Raw genomic sequence first — 20,644 nt, 5'->3', positions numbered from 1 at the left:
CCACACTTTGAGTGAAGCTAACCTGTGGCAAATTCAATTGAATGGGTATGATTTGGAAAGGCACACATGTTTTTCAGCGGCAGGGCCTGAGGGACACATCAGAGTAGGAGAAAAGCTCAATGCACCAAAATATAGAGATAGCCCTAATAAAAACACAGTCCAGAGCATTCAGAACCTCAGTCTGGTCAGAAGGTTCACCCTTCCAACAGGACATTATAGACAACTCTGTGAATGTCCTTGAGTGGCCCAGACAGAGCCTGAGCTTGAACCCAATCAAGTATTTCTGGAGAAACCTGAAAATGTGTGTCTGCCCCCATCCAACCTGACAGAGCTTGAGAGGTGAACAGGTGAGGAGAAGAATAGCAGATAATTGCCAAATGATGATGATCAAAACTTGTCGCATCATACCCAAAAATACTTGAGGCTGTAAAGGTGCTTCAGCTAAGTACTGAGTTAAGGGTTTGAGTACTTATGCAATGTACTTATTTCAGTTTTTGTATTTTTTATAAAAGTTGTGACAGTTCTGTTTTGCTTTGTCATTATGATGTATGGAGTGTAGATTGAAGTGGGAAAAAAGTAATTTAAGCAGTTTAACATAAGGCTGCAATATGATCTGAAACATTAAAGTGTGACAAACATGCAAAAAAATAAGAAATCAGGAAGGGGGCCAACACTTTTTCACACCACTGTAGCTTTGTTCTTTACATTTATTCATTTCAATTTAGATAATTTATTATATATGTTTTCAGTATTTATTTAAAATTTTATATCATTATATTACATTTTATATTTATACTTTCTTAATTAAATTTGTTATTTGGCATTGTCTTCATTTATAAATGTAGCTAGATTTTGAAGAATATACATTTTATATTATATACAAGTATATATGTGCATTTATTTCATATAGATATTATTTTAAATCATTTTTAAATGTTATGTTTTGTAAAGAAAAAAAAATAATTAATTATTGTATTCATTATATTTTTCGGTTTATTTCAATTTATTTTCAATTTTATAATTTTTTTTTTTTAATTCAGTTTTTTAAAGTGTTTTTGCTTTGTTTGTCATGTGTACAATAATGTGTCTTTTGCTGCCATTTAGGCCACATCACTCTTGAAAAATTTTATCTCAATGAGTTTTATCCTGGTTAAAGTTTACTATGTAACTTGCTCATTCAACCAATGGTTTGTGGCTGGAGTCACTCATATAGGCATGTATGTATGTATGTGCTGATGACCTGCCAGTTGTGATCATCAGATGTCCTTCTCTAATATGATTTGTCCATACTCCTGAGCCCTTAGCACACCCCATATCCCCCCCCAATCTCCACACTAACACAATGAGCATCTCTTCAATAATGTTCAGCATTTCATTTTTCGGCTTTAATTAAGAAATTTAATTTGCTCAAACCGCTGTGAAAACAAATTAAAAAGCATGCAGAATTAAGGCGCACAGCTCTCTGGATGATTACAGATGCGTCAAATTACGGCTTTCTTGTAGGTTTTGTGTGGGGAGGAGGAGGCGAGCGCGTGGAGCGTCTGTATGTTGTGTGTCTGCATGCATGTAATGTGAGATGACTAGGGCTGGTGCACAGGGAATTCAAGCAGTGTCTTTTACAGATTATCATTATATTACTGTATTGTCAGTAGTACCTGTCTTTAGACGCTCTAAAAACTCATTTTCACTCTTTTCAGGCTTCTGTAGAAATCTCCATTGGTGTGAATCTGTCTCTTCCAAGGTTGCCAAACATCCATTACATTCTATGCCTCTTGCTCTCTTTCTCTCACTCTCTGGTTATACTTTCACATTCATAACATATTGTTAAAGCATTTAAATTAGGAAAATACTGTGCACAGTACTGTACTTTGTTATTGGTGTGGGTGGATATGGTGTGCGTTTTGTTTTTTAAAGCATCTTCCTTAAAGCTGTAAGTTCCTTAAATCACATTTGCACATAATAATAAAAGAAGCTATTTTCGGTTTCAAGTATCATTATAAAAAGCAGTTTCATGATCTATTGTTGTCATGCTGTAACACTTTTCATCAGAGTGACGGGAGGTTTCCCTCGATGCTAGGCCTTAAATGTGTGAAGGATCTGATGAAGTGCTACTGAAAGAAGCTTCATGAAGTTTCTCAAGAGCATGAATGAGTTTTTTTTTTAGTACATGGCCTTGCATTATAGAACAAGGAGTTTTTTTTTCTGACTTGCCTGAGAGGTAGGCCACCTTTTAAAGATGGTAACTACATCATGTAAATGGAAAGCTCTTTTTTTAACAAAGAGCATAATTTCACCTCTAAGTTGGTCTGTATCCTCAGAGTCCACTTGCTATCCACAGAAATGGCACAAAAAATACTTTGCTCAGTATTGCAGTGTGTGACTGCCAGCCAATTATTTTATGGAAAACAATACACAGGCAGTTGTCTGAGCTATTTGATACTTGCTATGTTTTATATAATGGTTTAATAAGCAGAACTAACCAAGTTAGACTACCTCTGTGGTTAAATGTGAATTTGACATATGTTTGTTGGGTCATAATGTCATCTTTAATTACTAGTGCTCCTATTCAGATAAATTATGATTCCCAATGGCATGTTATGGGATGGAATAACATTTTTGTATTGACTTGTGTTTTGGAAATGTTAGAATGCAATATATAGTAATATAAAATGTGATATATATATATATATAGTAAGTTCCTTAAATCACATTTGCACATAATAATAAAAGAAGCTATTTTCGGTTTCAAGTATCATTATAAAAAGCAGTTTCATGATCTATTGTTGTCATGCTGTAACACTTTTCATCAGAGTGACGGGAGGTTTCCCTCGATGCTAGGCCTTAAATGTGTGAAGGATCTGATGAAGTGCTACTGAAAGAAGCTTCATGAAGTTTCTCAAGAGCATGAATGAGTTTTTTTTTTAGTACATGGCCTTGCATTATAGAACAAGGAGTTTTTTTTTCTGACTTGCCTGAGAGGTAGGCCACCTTTTAAAGATGGTAACTACATCATGTAAATGGAAAGCTCTTTTTTTAACAAAGAGCATAATTTCACCTCTAAGTTGGTCTGTATCCTCAGAGTCCACTTGCTATCCACAGAAATGGCACAAAAAATACTTTGCTCAGTATTGCAGTGTATGACTGCCAGCCAATTATTTTATGGAAAACAATACACAGGCAGTTGTCTGAGCTATTTGATACTTGCTATGTTTTATATAATGGTTTAATAAGCAGAACTAACCAAGTTAGACTACCTCTGTGGTTAAATGTGAATTTGACATATGTTTGTTGGGTCATAATGTCATCTTTAATTACTAGTGCTCCTATTCAGATAAATTATGATTCCCAATGGCATGTTATGGGATGGAATAACATTTTTGTATTGACTTGTGTTTTGGAAATATTAGAATGCAATATATAGTAATATAAAATGTGATATATATATATATGCTGTTTTAATATGGTTATATTATCAAAAATAATGTTGACAATTTGTCTTTTGTTGTTGGTATACAACATGTAGATATTCTTCAGCAAGGCAGGTATTATTGCAACTTTAAAAAATAATAAAATATTTGTTTTAATTTTTTGAAAAGAAAACTTTATGAAAACCCTATTTAATATATATTATGTATAAATTCAATATAAAAAATTGCTAAAAACAATACTTTTTTGTGGTGAGACAAATAAAAATATCAGCAGGCCAGTTGGATCTGTGAGGAAAATCTTTAATATTGAGCCCTGGGCTGTTAATTAACTGATCTTTCTTTCAATAATAACTATATACTGAATGGTTTTCAGTTGTGAAAGGAAACTTTTTTTTATTCTTAATGAAACAAGAGTTTTGTTTTGATAGGACAAACCAAAGACATCTCGGTGTTGTCAGAATGAAATATCACTTCATTTTATCCTTCTATTTATGCAATCAGTACACATATAAATCATAAGAATGTGGCCACTAGAATTTTGTTCTGTTTTTATGACTTTATTATTATCTTGTTAATCTACAGTCCCTATTACTTTGTGTGTGTGTGTGTGTGTGTGTGTGTGTGTGTGTGTACATTATAATCCAGGTATTAAAAAGTCTGTATCAGTCTAACAGCATCTGTTGCTCTGTCACGTCGCCTTATCAGTTTTTACCGCATTACGTTTACATGGAACATATAGGCTGTCATTTTCCGTCTTATCTCTCGCAGCAGAGGACACAAAATTCAACTTTTCAGCTTCCTTTCTTTTCTGTCTCAATGCATGTTGAAGCCCCGTGGTTTTGCATTATCCAGAGATACAGCAGATGTCATTCATATTGGTATTAAACATGAAATAGGTCATCCTTTTCTGCTTCGTTTAAAAGAAAACCTTATCTAATGAATGACTGACATGCCTTTAGGTTGTAAAAATCTTTTATGAAACCAAATCTGCTTCGTAGATGTCCAAAAATCCGTGATTTCGCCCTTACAGTGTCATTAGCTGCAGTTAGCATTCCTCTAGCGCACAGCACCATGTTAAACTTGCTTTACTCGGTGAGACGTTCTGAATGCCAGCGGGACAGATTGATAACTCAGACAAATCCTGTCACCATAAATCCAAAACATTTTCCGCCTTGAGTCACAGTTGTCAGGGATAATGATGTCCTGCAATGCTTTCTCCTTTTCTGTGGCTTTAAAATGGCGTTTAGAGAGAGAAATAGTCATTCAGACGCCCATGAGCTCTGGCCAGAGTGGCTCCTTTAATCTCCGCAACACCCAAACACACATGGATATGTATGATTGCTATTCAAATATTACATTACTCCTTCAGCTTGATTTTATTGCTGTCATTTTGAATGAATTAGCTGAAAATGATGCATTTTAATTAGTGTATTTGTTACTTTGAGGTTCTTGGACAAGGTGTCTAATGTTAAACTAATTATGATCCTGTATGACTTTATTTAATCTGTGGAACACAAAAAAAATATATTTTGAATAATGTTTTTTGGTCCATGCAATGAAAGTCAATGGGGTCTGGTGTTGTTTATATCTGTGTGTGTGTGTGTGTGTGTGTGTGTGTGTGTGTTCTGCAAAGGAAATTAAGTCATATAGTGGTGGAGAAATGATGACAGAATTTATATTTTTGAGTAAACTATCAAATTTGCTCTTAACTTGCAGTATAAGAAAAACATAGGCTCGGTTTTCTCTTTCAGGTCAAATACTGTCATGATAGTTTAAAGAGAATCTTGCTGAGCAAGTTAATTTGAGTTAGTTAAACAGTCAATGTGCTTTTAAGGAGCTACTGAATAAGTAACGCATTTCATTTAATGATGCTAGTATTTCACAGGAGCTCCATCGTGCCCTTTTATACTGAGCTTTGTTGACTCAAAAATGTGTGTTACAGTAAGTACGTAGACCAATCATTCAGATCTGAATTGTTGTTATTGTGTATGTTTCATTAGTGCGTGTCACGTAAACCAGGATGCTTTCCTCTGGTGATTTTTGAAAGATTCATAGTAATCAGATTAGGGAATAACTGTAGTCCTCCACATGTCCTCTTCCCTGATGGTCACCCTGAAACAATCAATGTAGTTTGCTTCATTGAACAGACAGTTAACTAAACTGAGAAAAATGTCAATACTAAATATATTTAATTTGACAACTTTATCTAGTTTTTTTTTTTTTTTTGTCTACTATGTATTTACAGTTGTGGCCAAAATTATTAGAACACTAGTATTTTCACCAGCTAAAAATGGTTTTAAGTCAGTTATTTCTATCTTTTTCTGTAGTGTGTCAGTTGAAAATATCAGTTTACATTTCCAAACATTCATTTTGCCATTAATTGTAATAATCCAGTGAGATTTTTGTTTGCACAAGGAGTCTGATAACAGCCAGTGCTCCACACAGAGATCTGATCTCATCATCATCCAGTCTGTCTGGAATGACATGAAGAAACAGAACAAACTGAGACAGACTAAATCCAGAAGAACTGTGGCAACGTCTCCAAGATGCTTCAAGAGATACCTGCAAAGCTACAGTACTGTTAAAAGTTTTAATGTAGTAACCGATGCACTCCAACAGATTATCCTGGCTGCTCAAAACCAATTTAGTTAGATCAGTTTATTTTGTTAATCAGAGTTATGAATCATAAAGCTTTTTGAGCAATAATTTTTTCATTCTAATTCTGTACTGTTGGCACAACAGGGTTTCCATCATCTGGTATCATAGCAACAGATGCATCAGAAAGGTGCTTTTCTCTGAAGCGCAACAAAAGAGACTTTCGAAGGCGAAAATTACAGCACGCACGCTCTGTGAATGTCTCAGGAGGGTCACCGTAACTTTCAGCTTTTTAGATCATTTTGTAAGTACAATCGACCTTCTCGTGAGCCGAGGTTATGACATGTGATGTGAAATTGTCCCTCAGCAGGCCCTGTAGCAGTGTGTTGTGTTGGGCCGGATTACACTGCAGAGTGTGTCGGCTCCTCTCAGAGCTGGCGGGAGGTCATTGATCTCACGTCTCTGTAAATATCAGTTCATGTGTGTCACCCATGCGGCTGCTCATCTACAGGGGGTTTGCTGGGGTCTGGGGTGAGAGAGGACAGTAGGACTGGAGTTCACATGGGCATCCTGTGTGTTTTAGATATGCTAGATATTTTCAGATATTTAAACATCTTTATAGCCTTAAAGACCACACCTTGGGAAAAGAGAACTATTCACAGCCTCATCCAAACAAAACTGGCCCGGTGCAGGTAAAAAATATTAAATAAATAAATAAAAAGATGCCATGTCTCGAGAATTTATGCCAATGTATTCAGAATAGTCCATAACTTCTTAAAACCTTGGCATACATTTTTGAAAATTGAGATATGTATATATTAAGGTCTGTAAGATTTTTATTTATTCATTTTTATTTTTTTTATGGTCACCAAGGCTATTTGTTTAAAAAAATACAGTGAAAACTGTAACATCATTAAATATTAAATAAATAAAAAGATGCCATGTCTCGAGAATTTATGCCAATGTATTCAGAATAGTCCATAACTTCTTAAAACCTTGGCATACATTTTTGAAAATTGAGATATGTATATATTAAGGTCTGTAAGATTTTTATTTATTCATTTTTATTTTTTTTATGGTCACCAAGGCTATTTGTTTAAAAAAAATACAGTGAAAACTGTAACATCATTAAATATTAATAAAGTTTAAAATATTTTTTTTTTCTTTTTTTTATGTATTTTAAAATGTAATTTAGTCCTGTGATGGCAAAGCTGAAGTTTCAGCCTCATTACTCTAGCCTGTCACATGATCCTTCAGAAATCATTCTAATATGTTGATTTGCTACTCAAGAAACATTTCTTATTATTATCAAAACAGTTGTGGAAACAGTGATACTTTTTTCAGGATTCTTTGATGAATATAAAGTTCAAAAGAACAACATTTATTTGAAATATAATTGTTTTTGTAACAATGTTTTTGCTATCACTTTTGATGCATTCTCGCTGTATACAAATATTAATTTCTTTAAAGAAAAAACATCTTACTGACCTCAAACCTTTCAACTGTAGTTTAGATCCACCTACAGTAATCATTCAAATTAAACAAGACACACAGAGTCAATATTTAATGCACTAGTTTCACAACAAAAGCAGCTATAAACAAGAATTTTTCTGTTATGTTGCCAAGGTAACTGTCTGAGTTGAAAGAAAAAAAGTGGGAATAATGTATGTCTTTGGCCAGTAGCTTCTTGTACCAAACAGCACATATTAGATGGTAATGTCCTGCACCCTTCAGAGTGCTGAAGTGCACTGCCCTCCAGAGCAGGTCACAATAATGGTCACTTCTGAATGCAATTCACTGTTAGGGCCAGATTTACAGCTGGGCAAAAAAAAAAAAGGCCAAAAAAAATCATCATGATAAAATGTATTATATCAGTTGATATCTTTATTTCTTTCAAGTTTAAAGGCAGATTTTTGCTCCTAAGTGAAAGTTGTAGAAAGCAGACCATTAATTGTGGTTTTAAACTGCTCTTTATGGTTACAACATGACAAAAACTTTTCCAGTCATTTTCCCCTAACAAAACGAATATATTAATAGAAAAAATTTCTTTGAAAAAAAATTGTCAGATTTCTTCGTTTCTGGATGTTCTAATGAGTTATATTGTTTCAAATCATGAAACACAGTACTGTGTGCAGTGCAGGCTGCAATATATAATTATATATATATATATATATATAGTCAGATCCCCGGGATAACAGAGGACTCAAATGCAGAGAAGTAGGTGAAAAACTGAGATTTATTTCCCCGGGGGACTCACCATGACGCCGATGGAATTGGTCGATGAGAGCGCTATCCAGAATGTCGCGAGCCGGAATCCAGCATCTCACACGTGGAAAACTGGGTGGATATTTTTAAATAGGGGGGTTAACTTGAGTCACACCGACACACCGGACTGAGCACCTTAGAAATGGTAAACGGCCCAACAAATTTGGGTCCCAGTTTACGTGAGGGGAGTCTGAAGTGAATGTCCTGAGAAGACAACCAAACCTTCTGACCGCACACGAAAAGTGGGGGCTTAGTACGGTGGCGGTCCCCCAATGCCTTGATATGAATAAAATGGGCCGCCTTTGAGAACCTGTCCACCACAGAGAGGACTACCCTACCATCTTGCCACTAGATGGGGGTAGGCCAGTGATGAAGTCCATCGCTATGTGTGACCAGGCCAGGGACCGACAGTGAAAAATGGAGATTTATTTCTCACAAGGCAAAACCAAAACAATAGAATAATAACAATAACAGTGAACTAGTCCTTGGGGACTCCAGAGCCAGCCGGTAGAGTAATGCGGACCTCACGGGCTGTGGAAGCTGTCCCAGACCCAGCGTTCACACAGGACAGGTGACCAGAGAGATAGCGAGGCAACGAGCGGCTGTCTCTCCTCACTAGGTGTCCTGGGGTACAGTGAAACAAGGGAAGTGCTTGAATAAAAGTGCTTGATAACAATGTGAACACGGAACTAGAGGTCTACACGGGTCCAAAAATTCGTACCCGAACCCGAAGATAATAATTTAGACTGTTTGCCCATTTGGATTATAATAACGATTGCTTGTCCAGTGCCATGGCTGCTGACATTAGCTTTACTTATTTGCTATCATCTCTGTGCTCTCTGAGCCGAGTCTGAGCACAAATTTTAGATATAACAACAAGACGGTTCATTCATAATATTATTTTTTTAAAAATCAATAATAACTCACATCACTCATGAAGGTATCTATTATCACCGTGCATGTGCATTAACTCCGCCCACCCTGCTTCTGATGACGTCGCTTGTGTTGTTTTGTTTTTTTTCCACCTCATTTCAAATTACCGACTCACACTTTTCTCATCCTAATTTTACAAGTTGAAAGTTACAAAACAACACACGCACAGCGCTGACTGACTCTGATAACGGCCGGGTGTTCTCCGAGTCCGATCGACTCGAGTATTACACACAATGTTAAACAGACCCGGGACCCGAAGTAATAGATTGGGACCCGACCCGGACCCGGCTGACCATTTAAAATATAGCCCCGAACCCGTACGGATCCCGGGTCCTCGGGTCTCGGGTCTCGGGTCCTCCGTGTAGACCTCTACACGGAACACACCAAACAATCTACTCATAAGGAAGGACAAGAAAGCAGAGGGGAACAAGCGACAGGTGAGGGAGAAACAGCTCGTGATCTGTGCACCCATGCCGCAAGATCAGCACTGATTGCCCAGGTCACGAGCTGCCGAAAGTGACGGGACAACACAGACAGCAGGGGGAGCCAATGAGGCACCCTGAACACACACATACATATATATATGTGACAGTAGCTTGAGTTGATAGTAGTAGCTTTAGTTAGGATGCAGATGTAAATTTATTTTCATAATCAAAAACAGTAACATCTGTAAAAATTGTAACAACATTTTTATTTGGTGAAATTAAATTATTCTGACTGTGTTTTATTAAAATTAACCATTGGTCTTCCATAGTAGCATATATTTAGATTATGATAACCACAGTTAAAGCTACACATACAGCATCTCACTTTTGTCACATAGACATTATATCAAACATTTATCGAACTGTTGATATCGTTTTATTGAGTAAAATTATATCGCGATAATTATCATTATCGTTTTATCGCCCAACCCTACTAACCGCCAGTGCAAACTACTGTCAGGATTTGCTAAAGACACCCAGTGAAACGTTAGCGATGAAAAGGTGTGGACAGTTATTTTTGCAAATAACATTGCATATGATTTGTGGGATTTGTTTCTCTTTTTCTTACAAAATGTATGGGAGGAGAGTATTTAAATGAATCATGTAAGGTGATTTACTATTGCGATAGTCCCCCAAAAAAGCATGTTTTAACATTTTGTGCCTGTGTTGTTAGTAGATTACCTGTAGATGGCGTTTATCATTATGGAAATGCACTGGCTGTGTCTGTTCTTTAAGTTGGCCATTGTCAGTAGATCACCAGCAAAACCTTCCACTCCTATTGTCGCTTTTATGGGATTGTGCTCTCACAATAATTTGCCTTGTTTAGTATATCTGGCCTATGTCTCTTCAAATGCTGTATGCTGGCCTAGCTAAATGCACTCAAGCTATATACAGACACAAACTCCAGAAATCCCTGCACAGATTGATATCAGCCCCTTCCCGCAGCTATAAATCCAATTATAGCATCAGAAATTATTATACCGTTGTTTTTTTTTAACCAACCACCTTTTCTCTCACTCTCTCTTCATCCTCCTGTCCATCCTCTCATCCTCTATCTCTCCTCCAGCGTCTATTCACACTTAACTCACTTTGATGCTCCATTTATCACACAACAGAACGTCCCGCAGGGGATGAATTGTCTTCCGAGGGTCCAGCCCAAGACGCTCCTCTCCTTATAGAGCATGATGTTGTCTGCTCGTATTCTCGTATGATGTCATTTCTGCCTTCCATTAGTCTCATTTGTTACATGTTAGTGGCTAGGATCAATTCATATCTGCTTTCAGGATTTAGACGCATTTACTTCTCATCCGACATGCATGCTTCCGTCCAGCTGGGTGGGAATAGGAGAGAGAGAGCGTAGGAAGAGTTTGGTCTTGTGGCCTTTAAGAGCGATCTTTCAAAGGCAGGACCTGATAGAGCAGAGAAGCGGATGATGGAGAGGAGTCTTTACCGCCAGCAAGAGCTGCCCTTCTAATTGGCCTTTATAAATATTTAATGGCATCAAGATGAAATTCAATCATGGCTTTTAAGTGCTGAATAGGTTGGATGCAGAGTTGACTGTGGGGTGATTAGATTTCTCTGGTCTGGGCTGCAGTCCTTCTGCAGGTGGGCAGCAAGACGTTTCAGGGCTGAGGGGAGCGGGCGCTCTCCTAAGAAATTAATCTTTTATTTGTTGTGGTGTACTTTTAAAACCAAGGCTGTCCTGGTCACGCGATAGAGTAACCCCAGCAGACAGTCCTGACGCTCTTCTCCACAGCGATCTGGCTGTCCATTTCACTCTCCAAACAGGAAAAGAATAGAGCTTTCCTTTGTAATGGCAAGATAAGACTGCCTACATGATATAAAACATTTAAATTTACTGTTTGACAAATGTATTTTACCCAACATGAATTATTGCTGATATTAGTGGTCGACTGATATTGCTTCTTCAGTAACCAATGCTGATATCTAGATACTGGGCAGCCATCGGCCAAAACATTGCTGCCTTGTTTTGGCAAATTTCATGTTTAAATGAAAAAATATATGTATTTATATGGAAATGTATATCATTTTTTATTTAAATTTTTATAGCAAATATGAATTTATCAAAATAAGTAAATAAATAAATAAATTTTTGCAAGATATATGATATAAACATATGTATTATTTCATTCATCCATTATTTTATTTTATTTTATCCGTAATATAAGTCATATTTTTTAAATCACTGGTAACACTTTAAAATAAGGTTGAAAAATATTTCTAAAGCATTTATTAATCTTAGTTAATGAGTTGATTCCAGCATTTACTAATACACAATTAAAATCAAAGTTGTATCTATTAATGTTATCTAATGGACTTAAGCTAACATGAACTAACAATGAACAGTTTTTTTATTAACTAGCTTTAACAAAGATTAATAAATACTGTAACAAATGTATTGCTCTTTGTTAGTTAATATTAGTTAATGCATTAAATATAGTTAACAAACTGATCCTTATTGTAAAATCATTTGAGAATCATTTTTAAATGATTTGTTGAGGAGTGAGGGGGATTAAAATGTTATCGTATTTATAATGTAAATATTTAGATTTATTTACCAGTATTTGACATTATTTCTAAATGTAATAAAATGTGACTTAAATAAAGATGCAACTTACCCTTTTTATCTATTAATTATCTATTTATTTTCTGGGAAATATGGTGTACATATGCCAAATATGATTACATATCCATTTTCAATTAAAAAAAAAAAGAAAAATAAATTATATATATATATATACACTGTATATTAATATTAGTGCTGTCAAATGATTAATCGCATCCAAAATAAAAGTTTTTGTTTACATAATAAATGTGTGTATACTGTGCATATTTATTATGTATATACAAATACACACACATGCATGTATACATTTAAGAAAAATATGTTTTGTTTATATTTAATATATTTATATATAATATCAATTATATGAATATAAATATATACATATAAATACATGTACATATTTTCAAAATATGTACTGTATGTGTGTGTGGTTATATATGTATAATAAATGTACACAGTACACACATATATATTATGTAAACAAAAACTTTTATTTTGGATGCGATTAATCACGATTAATCATCTGACAGCACTTATTAATATATTGTATATATTAAGATGTTAGTACTAATATTCATACTATGCATTTAACATTAAGAGAAACGCTTTTAGATCAAAATCTCACCAATCAGCCAATTAATTGGCCTGGCCTGGCCTGCCACTCTATTATAAGCTGATATTATAATTGGCTGTATATCTGTAATTGGCCCAATGAAGAGTTTTGAAATACATTGTATCTGTTGCTTTTAATTTTTGCCACACAATGAGGTATTTTACATGACAAAGCATCCCATATTCAGAGCATGATGAAGAGCGTTACAGTGAACGTGACAGTAAGTGCTCAGTGAAGAGAGAGACCCAGGGGAAGATGACCTCATCGTGAGCTCATCCCTCAGATCTGTGCTATAAAAGAGCGAAGCGTCTTCCCAGAGGGGAGAAAGGTGAACCGAGCACTAGACGGAAGCGAAAGAGTAGAGAAGTGAATGTATGTGTGTTTTGGTCGCAGATGACTCACCTACACAGGAGTGTTTCCCTCTCTAAGATGAGGTGAGTCAGATTGTTGACTCACTCGCATCTCTCTCTTTTTCCTCTTTATGGGAAGGTTGGCGTCAGACAGAGGGGTCCTTGGGGATTGATGCCAGTGACGATGTCTCCTGCTACTGGGACTATGGCAGATGGTTTAAATAGTCCAGCGTTAATCTGCCTTACCTCATCACCACTGGGCTGTGCATGTGTGTGTTTATAGAGGGAGGAACGTCCGCTGGGGTCCATAATTAATGACATATCCCCACCATCAGCTAGTTTATGGCAGAGAACGAGTTTATCCCCGAGTAAATGTATAAAGTCTGCCTCCCTTCTCTCTAAATTGCTAATATAACTTTCTCTTTACTGTGTATCCGATATTTTAAGTCAAATAATTTAGCCTGCAGTCTCCATATGTATTTTTAAATGAGTGGTTAAGATGGGGGAGCTCAGGTTAATCTCATTATATTGACCTTACATGCGTGCGAAATGAGACTCAAATTGTTGGGTGTATTTTTCAATAACAGCCCGATCGTTACCCACCCATGATAATCATCCGCAAATAAGAAGAGTAAATTCAGGGGGAAATATTGCAAATGGGTTTTCAGGGAGGCTGTGCATGAATATTTAATTCCGTTTAAAAGACGAAAGGTCCAGTAAATGAATGATTTTTTTTTGTCTGTCTGGTGGCCAGCCCTCTTAATTGCAGTCGTGCAGTTTTGCACCTTGCACAGATTAAGACTCTTTTGAAAAGGTACGGAACCCCTGATAAGATTAATGACATTTTAAGAGGAAAGTTTGGGATGTCTGGCCTATTTGCAGTTTTGGACTGAATGTAGGTCAAGCGAGGGAGGAAAAGTTTCAGCAGAAGTTTAGTTAACTTGTTTGAAATATTCAAAATGAAACAGTGTAAAGGTGTCAGTGGAAAAAATGTCTGCTTGTTGGAGCACAAACTGTGACATACATCAAGAAAAATGTGCAATGCAAAACTTGCAATAATGGAAAAAAATTTTGTATTACTAAAATAAAAATATTATATTTATTAATTGTAATATATATTTAATTTGTAAATCGTATATTACTTCAACTGCTTAGGACATAACAGTATATAAATATACATTTTTAGATAGTTAATATTAAACTTTGGAGGACAATAATAACATTTTTTCTTCTATTAAACGGTTGATTCATTCAAGAACGAAACACCGTCATATTGCTCGGAGACACAAACCAGCGCTGTGGTTGTATTCGGAATGATTTTTGTTGGCGAAATAGAGCAAAAACAAGCAATATGGTGTGTTACTAAAACGTAAGTCTCTTAATTAACTTATTGTTTATTTAATTCAATGTCACATTTGTAATCATGGTAATTTTTGGAGAAAAACGGCACTCTTCGTGTGAAATTGAATAACTATATGAAGTGGTATAAATATATAAATTTTCTGCCATCATGTCTTGAATTTGTGATCATTCTAAATGCATTTTAATAGACTGAATCATGCAGTGAAAGAAAACACTAAATGCGCACACGCACTAGTCTAGGCTTCACGTAATGTATGCGTGCGCTCTGTAGGGATGTTTTGAATGGTTTTTGCAAAATACTCGATAATGTCAAATCGCACATCGTTAAAACAACAATTACGATATTATCGCAGACGATATATATCGCACACCCCTAATTCGAAGACATATTGACAATACATATACTTAATTTCATTCAATACTTAAATTTTTTCACCCTATTTTTTAAGTCTACCAGTAAAGAAATAGTTTATAAACAAAGACACAAACTGTATAATTTGTAAATCTTGTGCACTTTGTGAGAGGAGTGGTATTTGTACGGTGGTTTCATTTCAGTTAGGAGGCAGTAGACAACATTTTAGAGCAATGATATTGACTTTCTGATCCCATGACTCTGATATGTAAATGTATGCACATATATTGCAAGTTAACTAGTGTTTAAAAGGCAAAACAAACCTTTGTATTGAAATGATCTTAAATGTTAAAGTATGCAATGCAGTGCATCTCTTTCCGTTTTACTTTCCCTGTTCTTAGGATCTGCTCAGAAAATGAGCTGAATTGTGTTGTATTTGTCTCATTCACCAGCAGGGGGCAATTTGGAAAATAAAACAATGGACATCATTCCAGGAGTTTGTCAAAACAAAACCTTCTACAATTACTCTTTAACGTCAACTAGTATTATATTACACTATATGCACACTTTAAACGAGCTTTTTATTACTTTGCGAAAGAAAATGCTCAGTAAGAGTTAGCACCTATGAGTCACGACTCATATCTTCCAATTATCGCATAAACAACACATTAAAACATACTTTTTTGACAGGCGCCAGCATATTTTATGCATAAATTATACTGTTTTAAATTATTGTTAGCAGATAGAAAATGCACATAATATATAAGTCAAATGGCCCCAATAAAAGACGTAATGCTAAATGCATATTGCTAACAAGCACAATGCATAACACAACAAACACAGTGACTGTTCATTAAAACTGATTCACTAACTCTCTTTTCATATTTTCAAACTTAGCTTCTCAGAGAGCCACCAAAAAAAGGAACATTTTATGAATTCAAAATCAAGTTAAAGCCCTGTGGCTTCACTGGATAATTGCTAATCGTCAGGAAATGACCAGACACTGAAAAGCAGAGCTGTGTGTGTGCGTGAATGATATCAGTGTATGCTCTCTGCTCTACTATGCGTGTAGTGGCTCTCATGTAGAATGACCTGCAGTACTGTTACCACAAGAGTGTTAAAGTACAGCTCTTGAGCTGCCTGGCCTCACAGTATGTGTGTTATGTGTGTCCGCCTCACACTGCAGCGTGCCATTGAGGACGCCATCAGTCTTTGATTGGGCACTTATCGATCTGAGAGAGTGACCTGTGTGGATTGCTGTAGCCTCTGTCACGCCCTCTCTCCAGGATCTGCTGCAGCACATGAATACATAACTCACAAAACGCAATGAATTATGTACACAAACACACACACCAGTATTGGAGAAGTATCGTATCAGGACAAGAAGTATCAAAAAAGACAAAGACAGAGAGAGAGTGTGTACAGACAAAAGAACGAAAGCTATATATATATGTGTGTGTGTGACCCTGGCTGTGAAATCCCAGCTAAAGTAATTTTTTGGTGATTTACTATTTTCCACATAAAATCATCCTTCGTAAGGTAAAGAACATTCTGTGAAAATGTAAGCTTGATATCTTTAATACTGCCTAGGTAAAACCATGTCAAAGATTTAAATCATAGTCCAATTAATGGTTGAAATCAAACTTTGATGCTTGTTATCTCATAATTAGATTTTGAGTTTTTAACCTGGACTTCACAGAGAGGGTCACAAATACACACACACATACACACATACATACATATACTGTGTGTGTGTGTGTGTGTGTGTGTTATAATAAAAAAACGAATATTATATATAATTAATATAGAATGTATTAACGTATATTAAATATGAAATGATATGATATCTTGGTTCAGAGAGCATTTTTCCGGTAATTTTGTTCTCTGGAGATTTTAATAAGAATAATTTTAAAATTCCATGGTAAAAAAAAAAATCTCTGATTGGTGGATCACTCATAAGAATTCTGGGTAATATACTTTTTAACTGGGAATTCAGCTATTAAACACATTTAAATTTTTACCTTGGAGCTCAATGTAGGACTTGAAAGATGTATATATTATTGCTAAAAAATCTATCCTTTTCTATGTACTTTTTCTACAACAAACATGTCCGTAGAAATACATTGTTTTTTTACTGTAGAAATACAGTGATTTTTTTTGTTTGTTTGCTTAGATCAGTTTAGAACGATTCTGTTTCGTAGAGTGATATATATGCTCTGTATATGTACATATATTTACATAAAATTGATGTAAAATGCATGACACACTTTTATGTCTCCAGAGAGAGATAGAGAGCAAAATGTGCTTAACAGGCAGACAGCACAAACTTTGATTTCTGAGTAAAAAAGAAAAAATGTCTCAGACTGGATCTGTTTCATCTTTCTGACAGAAGACCTCTGAAGTCTCTTTGTTTCTTTTTCAGCAACAACGAAGGCTGGATCTTCTGACCATCACCAACCCCGGTGAGTATACGCATTTTGGTTTGTGTGCATGCGTGTTTGTTATTCACTGCACAGCACACCATGCAACAACACTGAATACTTACATGGGGCTTTACGGACAGGATTGTTTGTTCACAAGTGTTGGTTGTGAGGGCTTTGTGACTTCTCTTACTTCTCACAACAAGCATCAGCTGCACCCCAAGAGCAAAAACCTGCAAAAAGAGGCCTTTTCCTGCGACTTGTCAGCATTTCCGCGATCCTGTTGTAGCACCCTGGCCGTGCCTGTCCCAGAGCAGCGGGTACAGCCTACGCTTCTGCGTCTCTATGGGAAGCTGAATGTTTTGTCAATGCATCTGGGTGAAAGCTGAAACTGCATTCAGAGCTCTGGGAGAGACAGATGGGGTAGCCAGGAAGGATGCAGCCCCCATATGTCTAAAATATCTGGCTGCTCTAATACACTTTGATTAAAATAATGTTTATGTAAGGCACGTGGAGTAGGCTAATTTTCCCAGCTTTGCTCAGCATCTGTTACCCAAAGCCACACAAGACTGTACCGCTGACCTTCACAACTTCACAAAAGACATGCACAGTGCAACATGGTTTTTAGCTTACCTCGTTTCGGCTTATATAATGAAAGTGACTTTCCCCCCCCCCCACTCTATAGCCCTTGCCATTTTGGGAGGGTAATTTTGCTGATTTCAGCGTGCAGTAAAATCTACTTTTTCTCCATAAAAACTCCACAATTGTGCACAAGCAGACTGCAGAGGGGCTCTGGAGAGCCGTTGCACTTTTTGCTGATCTAGAACTCCCCGAATGCAGTTATTAAAACTAACCGTTGAAAGAACAACTAATAAACCGGTAGTAGATCACTGGGCTACAGATGGGCCTAATGACTTATTGATGAGGTGAACGGGGTATTTTAGTTGCTGTAAATGAAGAATCGCCGCTGTAAATGAGCTTGTCCGTCCCTGTCTTCCCTCAGCCCGGCTGCTTATTAGGATTCTGTGTGGAAAGTGTATATGCGACTACACTGACCTCTGACCTGTGTTTGTCCATGCAGAGTGTGACGGAAACTTGTTTTCCTGCTATATGGAAAGCAGCTTGCATTCTTTGATGACTGAGGCAGATACAGCAACAGGACGCACTGACCTATCCACATATTACATAGGTGTGTGTATATGTGAGAGAGGGATGATAAAAATTAACATACATGTATCCATAGACCTTAATGAGATCAAGCCGTGTCCTTCCCGGTGCCCTTGGAGGTCTTTTCGGAGTACACAGAGTGTTGGAACCTGCCGCTCTGCATGAGGCCCTGTAGATCAGTGCCGAGAGGCCCTGGCCCCCTCATTAGCTCTCCTGTGTGAAGAGTGCTTCCCACTCAACCCCTGCCAGACCCTCTTTAATTGGACACTTGAGCAGCACGATGTGAATCTGGCTCCATTGAAGCCTGACATTTCAAACAGCTGACCTTTCTAAGGCCAGAACAGCTAAAGAATGATTAGCCTCGCCCACCGTTCCCATCGCAATGCAGAACGCAAACTAAACACTACGTACATGGCGGAAAAAAAGGGATGAAGGAATTCTAGAATGAAAGGACTACATTTGAAGGAAATACTTGTGCTGGGATATGCATTAAAAGAATTGGTAAAGTTTTACTTTAACAAAAGAGCTAGATTTGAAGAAAGTCCTAGTGCTGGGTTTTACTATGTGGTTTTGTGTAAATGAAATGATTTTTATAACCATTATGACACTCAATATGTGTCTTGTGTTCTGTCAGCTGTGCACAAAAATAAATAACTTTTTTTTTTCCAGTGGAAAGGCAGCTAAATGGTTAAATAGATGCAAGAAAAAAAAGAGACCAATAACAATTCAGTATGCAGATAAATGCAAGAAAGTAGACAAATCACAATTCATTATTCATAAGTAATTATGACATCATCACTGCAGGTTTGATTTTAAATGGCAAACACTGAAATAATATCACAAGGAAATTTTAAAACTTAAATAAAATTTGTAAACAGTATAGTTTTAATACATTTTAAATATGTTTAATTTGTATTTTAAATATAAATATTTTAAATAAAAAGCAATAATAATGTATAAATACTATATATGTGACTAAAATTAAAAAGTTATAAAATAATTGTAAAAATAAAAATGATATCCATTTTTTTTATAATATATAAAAATGTGGTCACACTTTATTTTAAGATCCAATTCTCACTATTAAAAAATCATTAGCTACAACTTATGCCTCAATAAACTCCTAATTTGCTGCTTATTAATAGTTAGTTAGGTAGTTGTTAAGTTTAGGTATTGGGTAGGATTAGAGATGTAGAATATGGTCAGAATATGTGCTTTATAAGTACTAATAAACAGCCAGTATGTTAATAACAGGCATGCTTAAAAAAAGCAACTAGTTAATAGTGAGAATTGGTAATTGGTCCCTATATATATATATAGTCACGGGACGACCAAACGACAGACACAGTGGGGGTGGTGTAGAGATGTAGAATATGGTCAGAATATGTGCTTTATAAGTACTAATAAACAGCCAGTATGTTAATAACAGGCATGCTTAAAAAAAGCAACTAGTTAATAGTGAGAATTGGTAATTGGTCCCTATATATATATATATATAGTCACGGGACGACCAAACGACAGACACAGTGGGGGTGGTGTCAGGCCTCGGAGAGGCTTTTATTAACAAAATAATATAACAAAAGTGTCCAGGAAAAAGGGGAATCAAGTGTCCAAAATAAAACAGCGGATCTGGTGTCCTCGTCGTGCTGCGGGCTTCGTGCAGGGAAGGGCAGTGGTCAGGAAGGAAGGGTCCAGGTAAGGGGCGGAGTCCTACTCCACATCAATATATATATATATATATATATATATGTATATATATATATTCTTTAGATACATATATATTTAGTCAAATATAAGATAATTAGATATAAGATACACACAGTGTGTGTGTGTGTAGGAGCAGAGTAAGGCTGCATTTATTTGATCAAAAATACAGAAAAAAAACAGTACTATAGAAATCTATAACAGAATATTTTGTAACAATATACGCTTTTTTATATTTTGTAACAATATAACACACCTTTCTGAAGTTTCTAAAAAAGTCAACTTTTTTTTCTTCTTCTTTTTTTTTTTTTGAAAGAAATTAATACTAAAGAAATAATTCAGCAAGGATGTGTTAAATTGATTAAAAAAAAGGGATAGTAAAG

The 20,644-nt window shown here is 36.0% G+C and overlaps 1 protein-coding gene across 1 annotated transcript in view; it reads left to right on the top strand.

Moving 5' to 3' along the window:
- The window catches only part of agbl4 (AGBL carboxypeptidase 4), a 214,602-nt gene that overhangs the window by 90,621 nt on the left and 103,337 nt on the right, over window positions 1–20,644 (top strand). Inside the window, exon 3 of the mRNA XM_016446167.1 lies at window positions 17,393–17,432. Within this exon, the coding sequence (XP_016301653.1) occupies window positions 17,393–17,432 (40 nt within the window). The remainder of the gene's footprint in view (window positions 1–17,392; window positions 17,433–20,644) is intronic.

Source organism: Sinocyclocheilus anshuiensis, unplaced genomic scaffold (genome assembly GCF_001515605.1).
Source record: "Sinocyclocheilus anshuiensis isolate Anshui unplaced genomic scaffold, SAMN03320099.WGS_v1.1 scaffold107, whole genome shotgun sequence".
Lineage (NCBI taxonomy): Eukaryota > Metazoa > Chordata > Actinopteri > Cypriniformes > Cyprinidae > Sinocyclocheilus > Sinocyclocheilus anshuiensis.
Note: the sequence above shows the minus strand (reverse complement) of the source record. Positions and strands in the feature narration are given on the sequence as shown.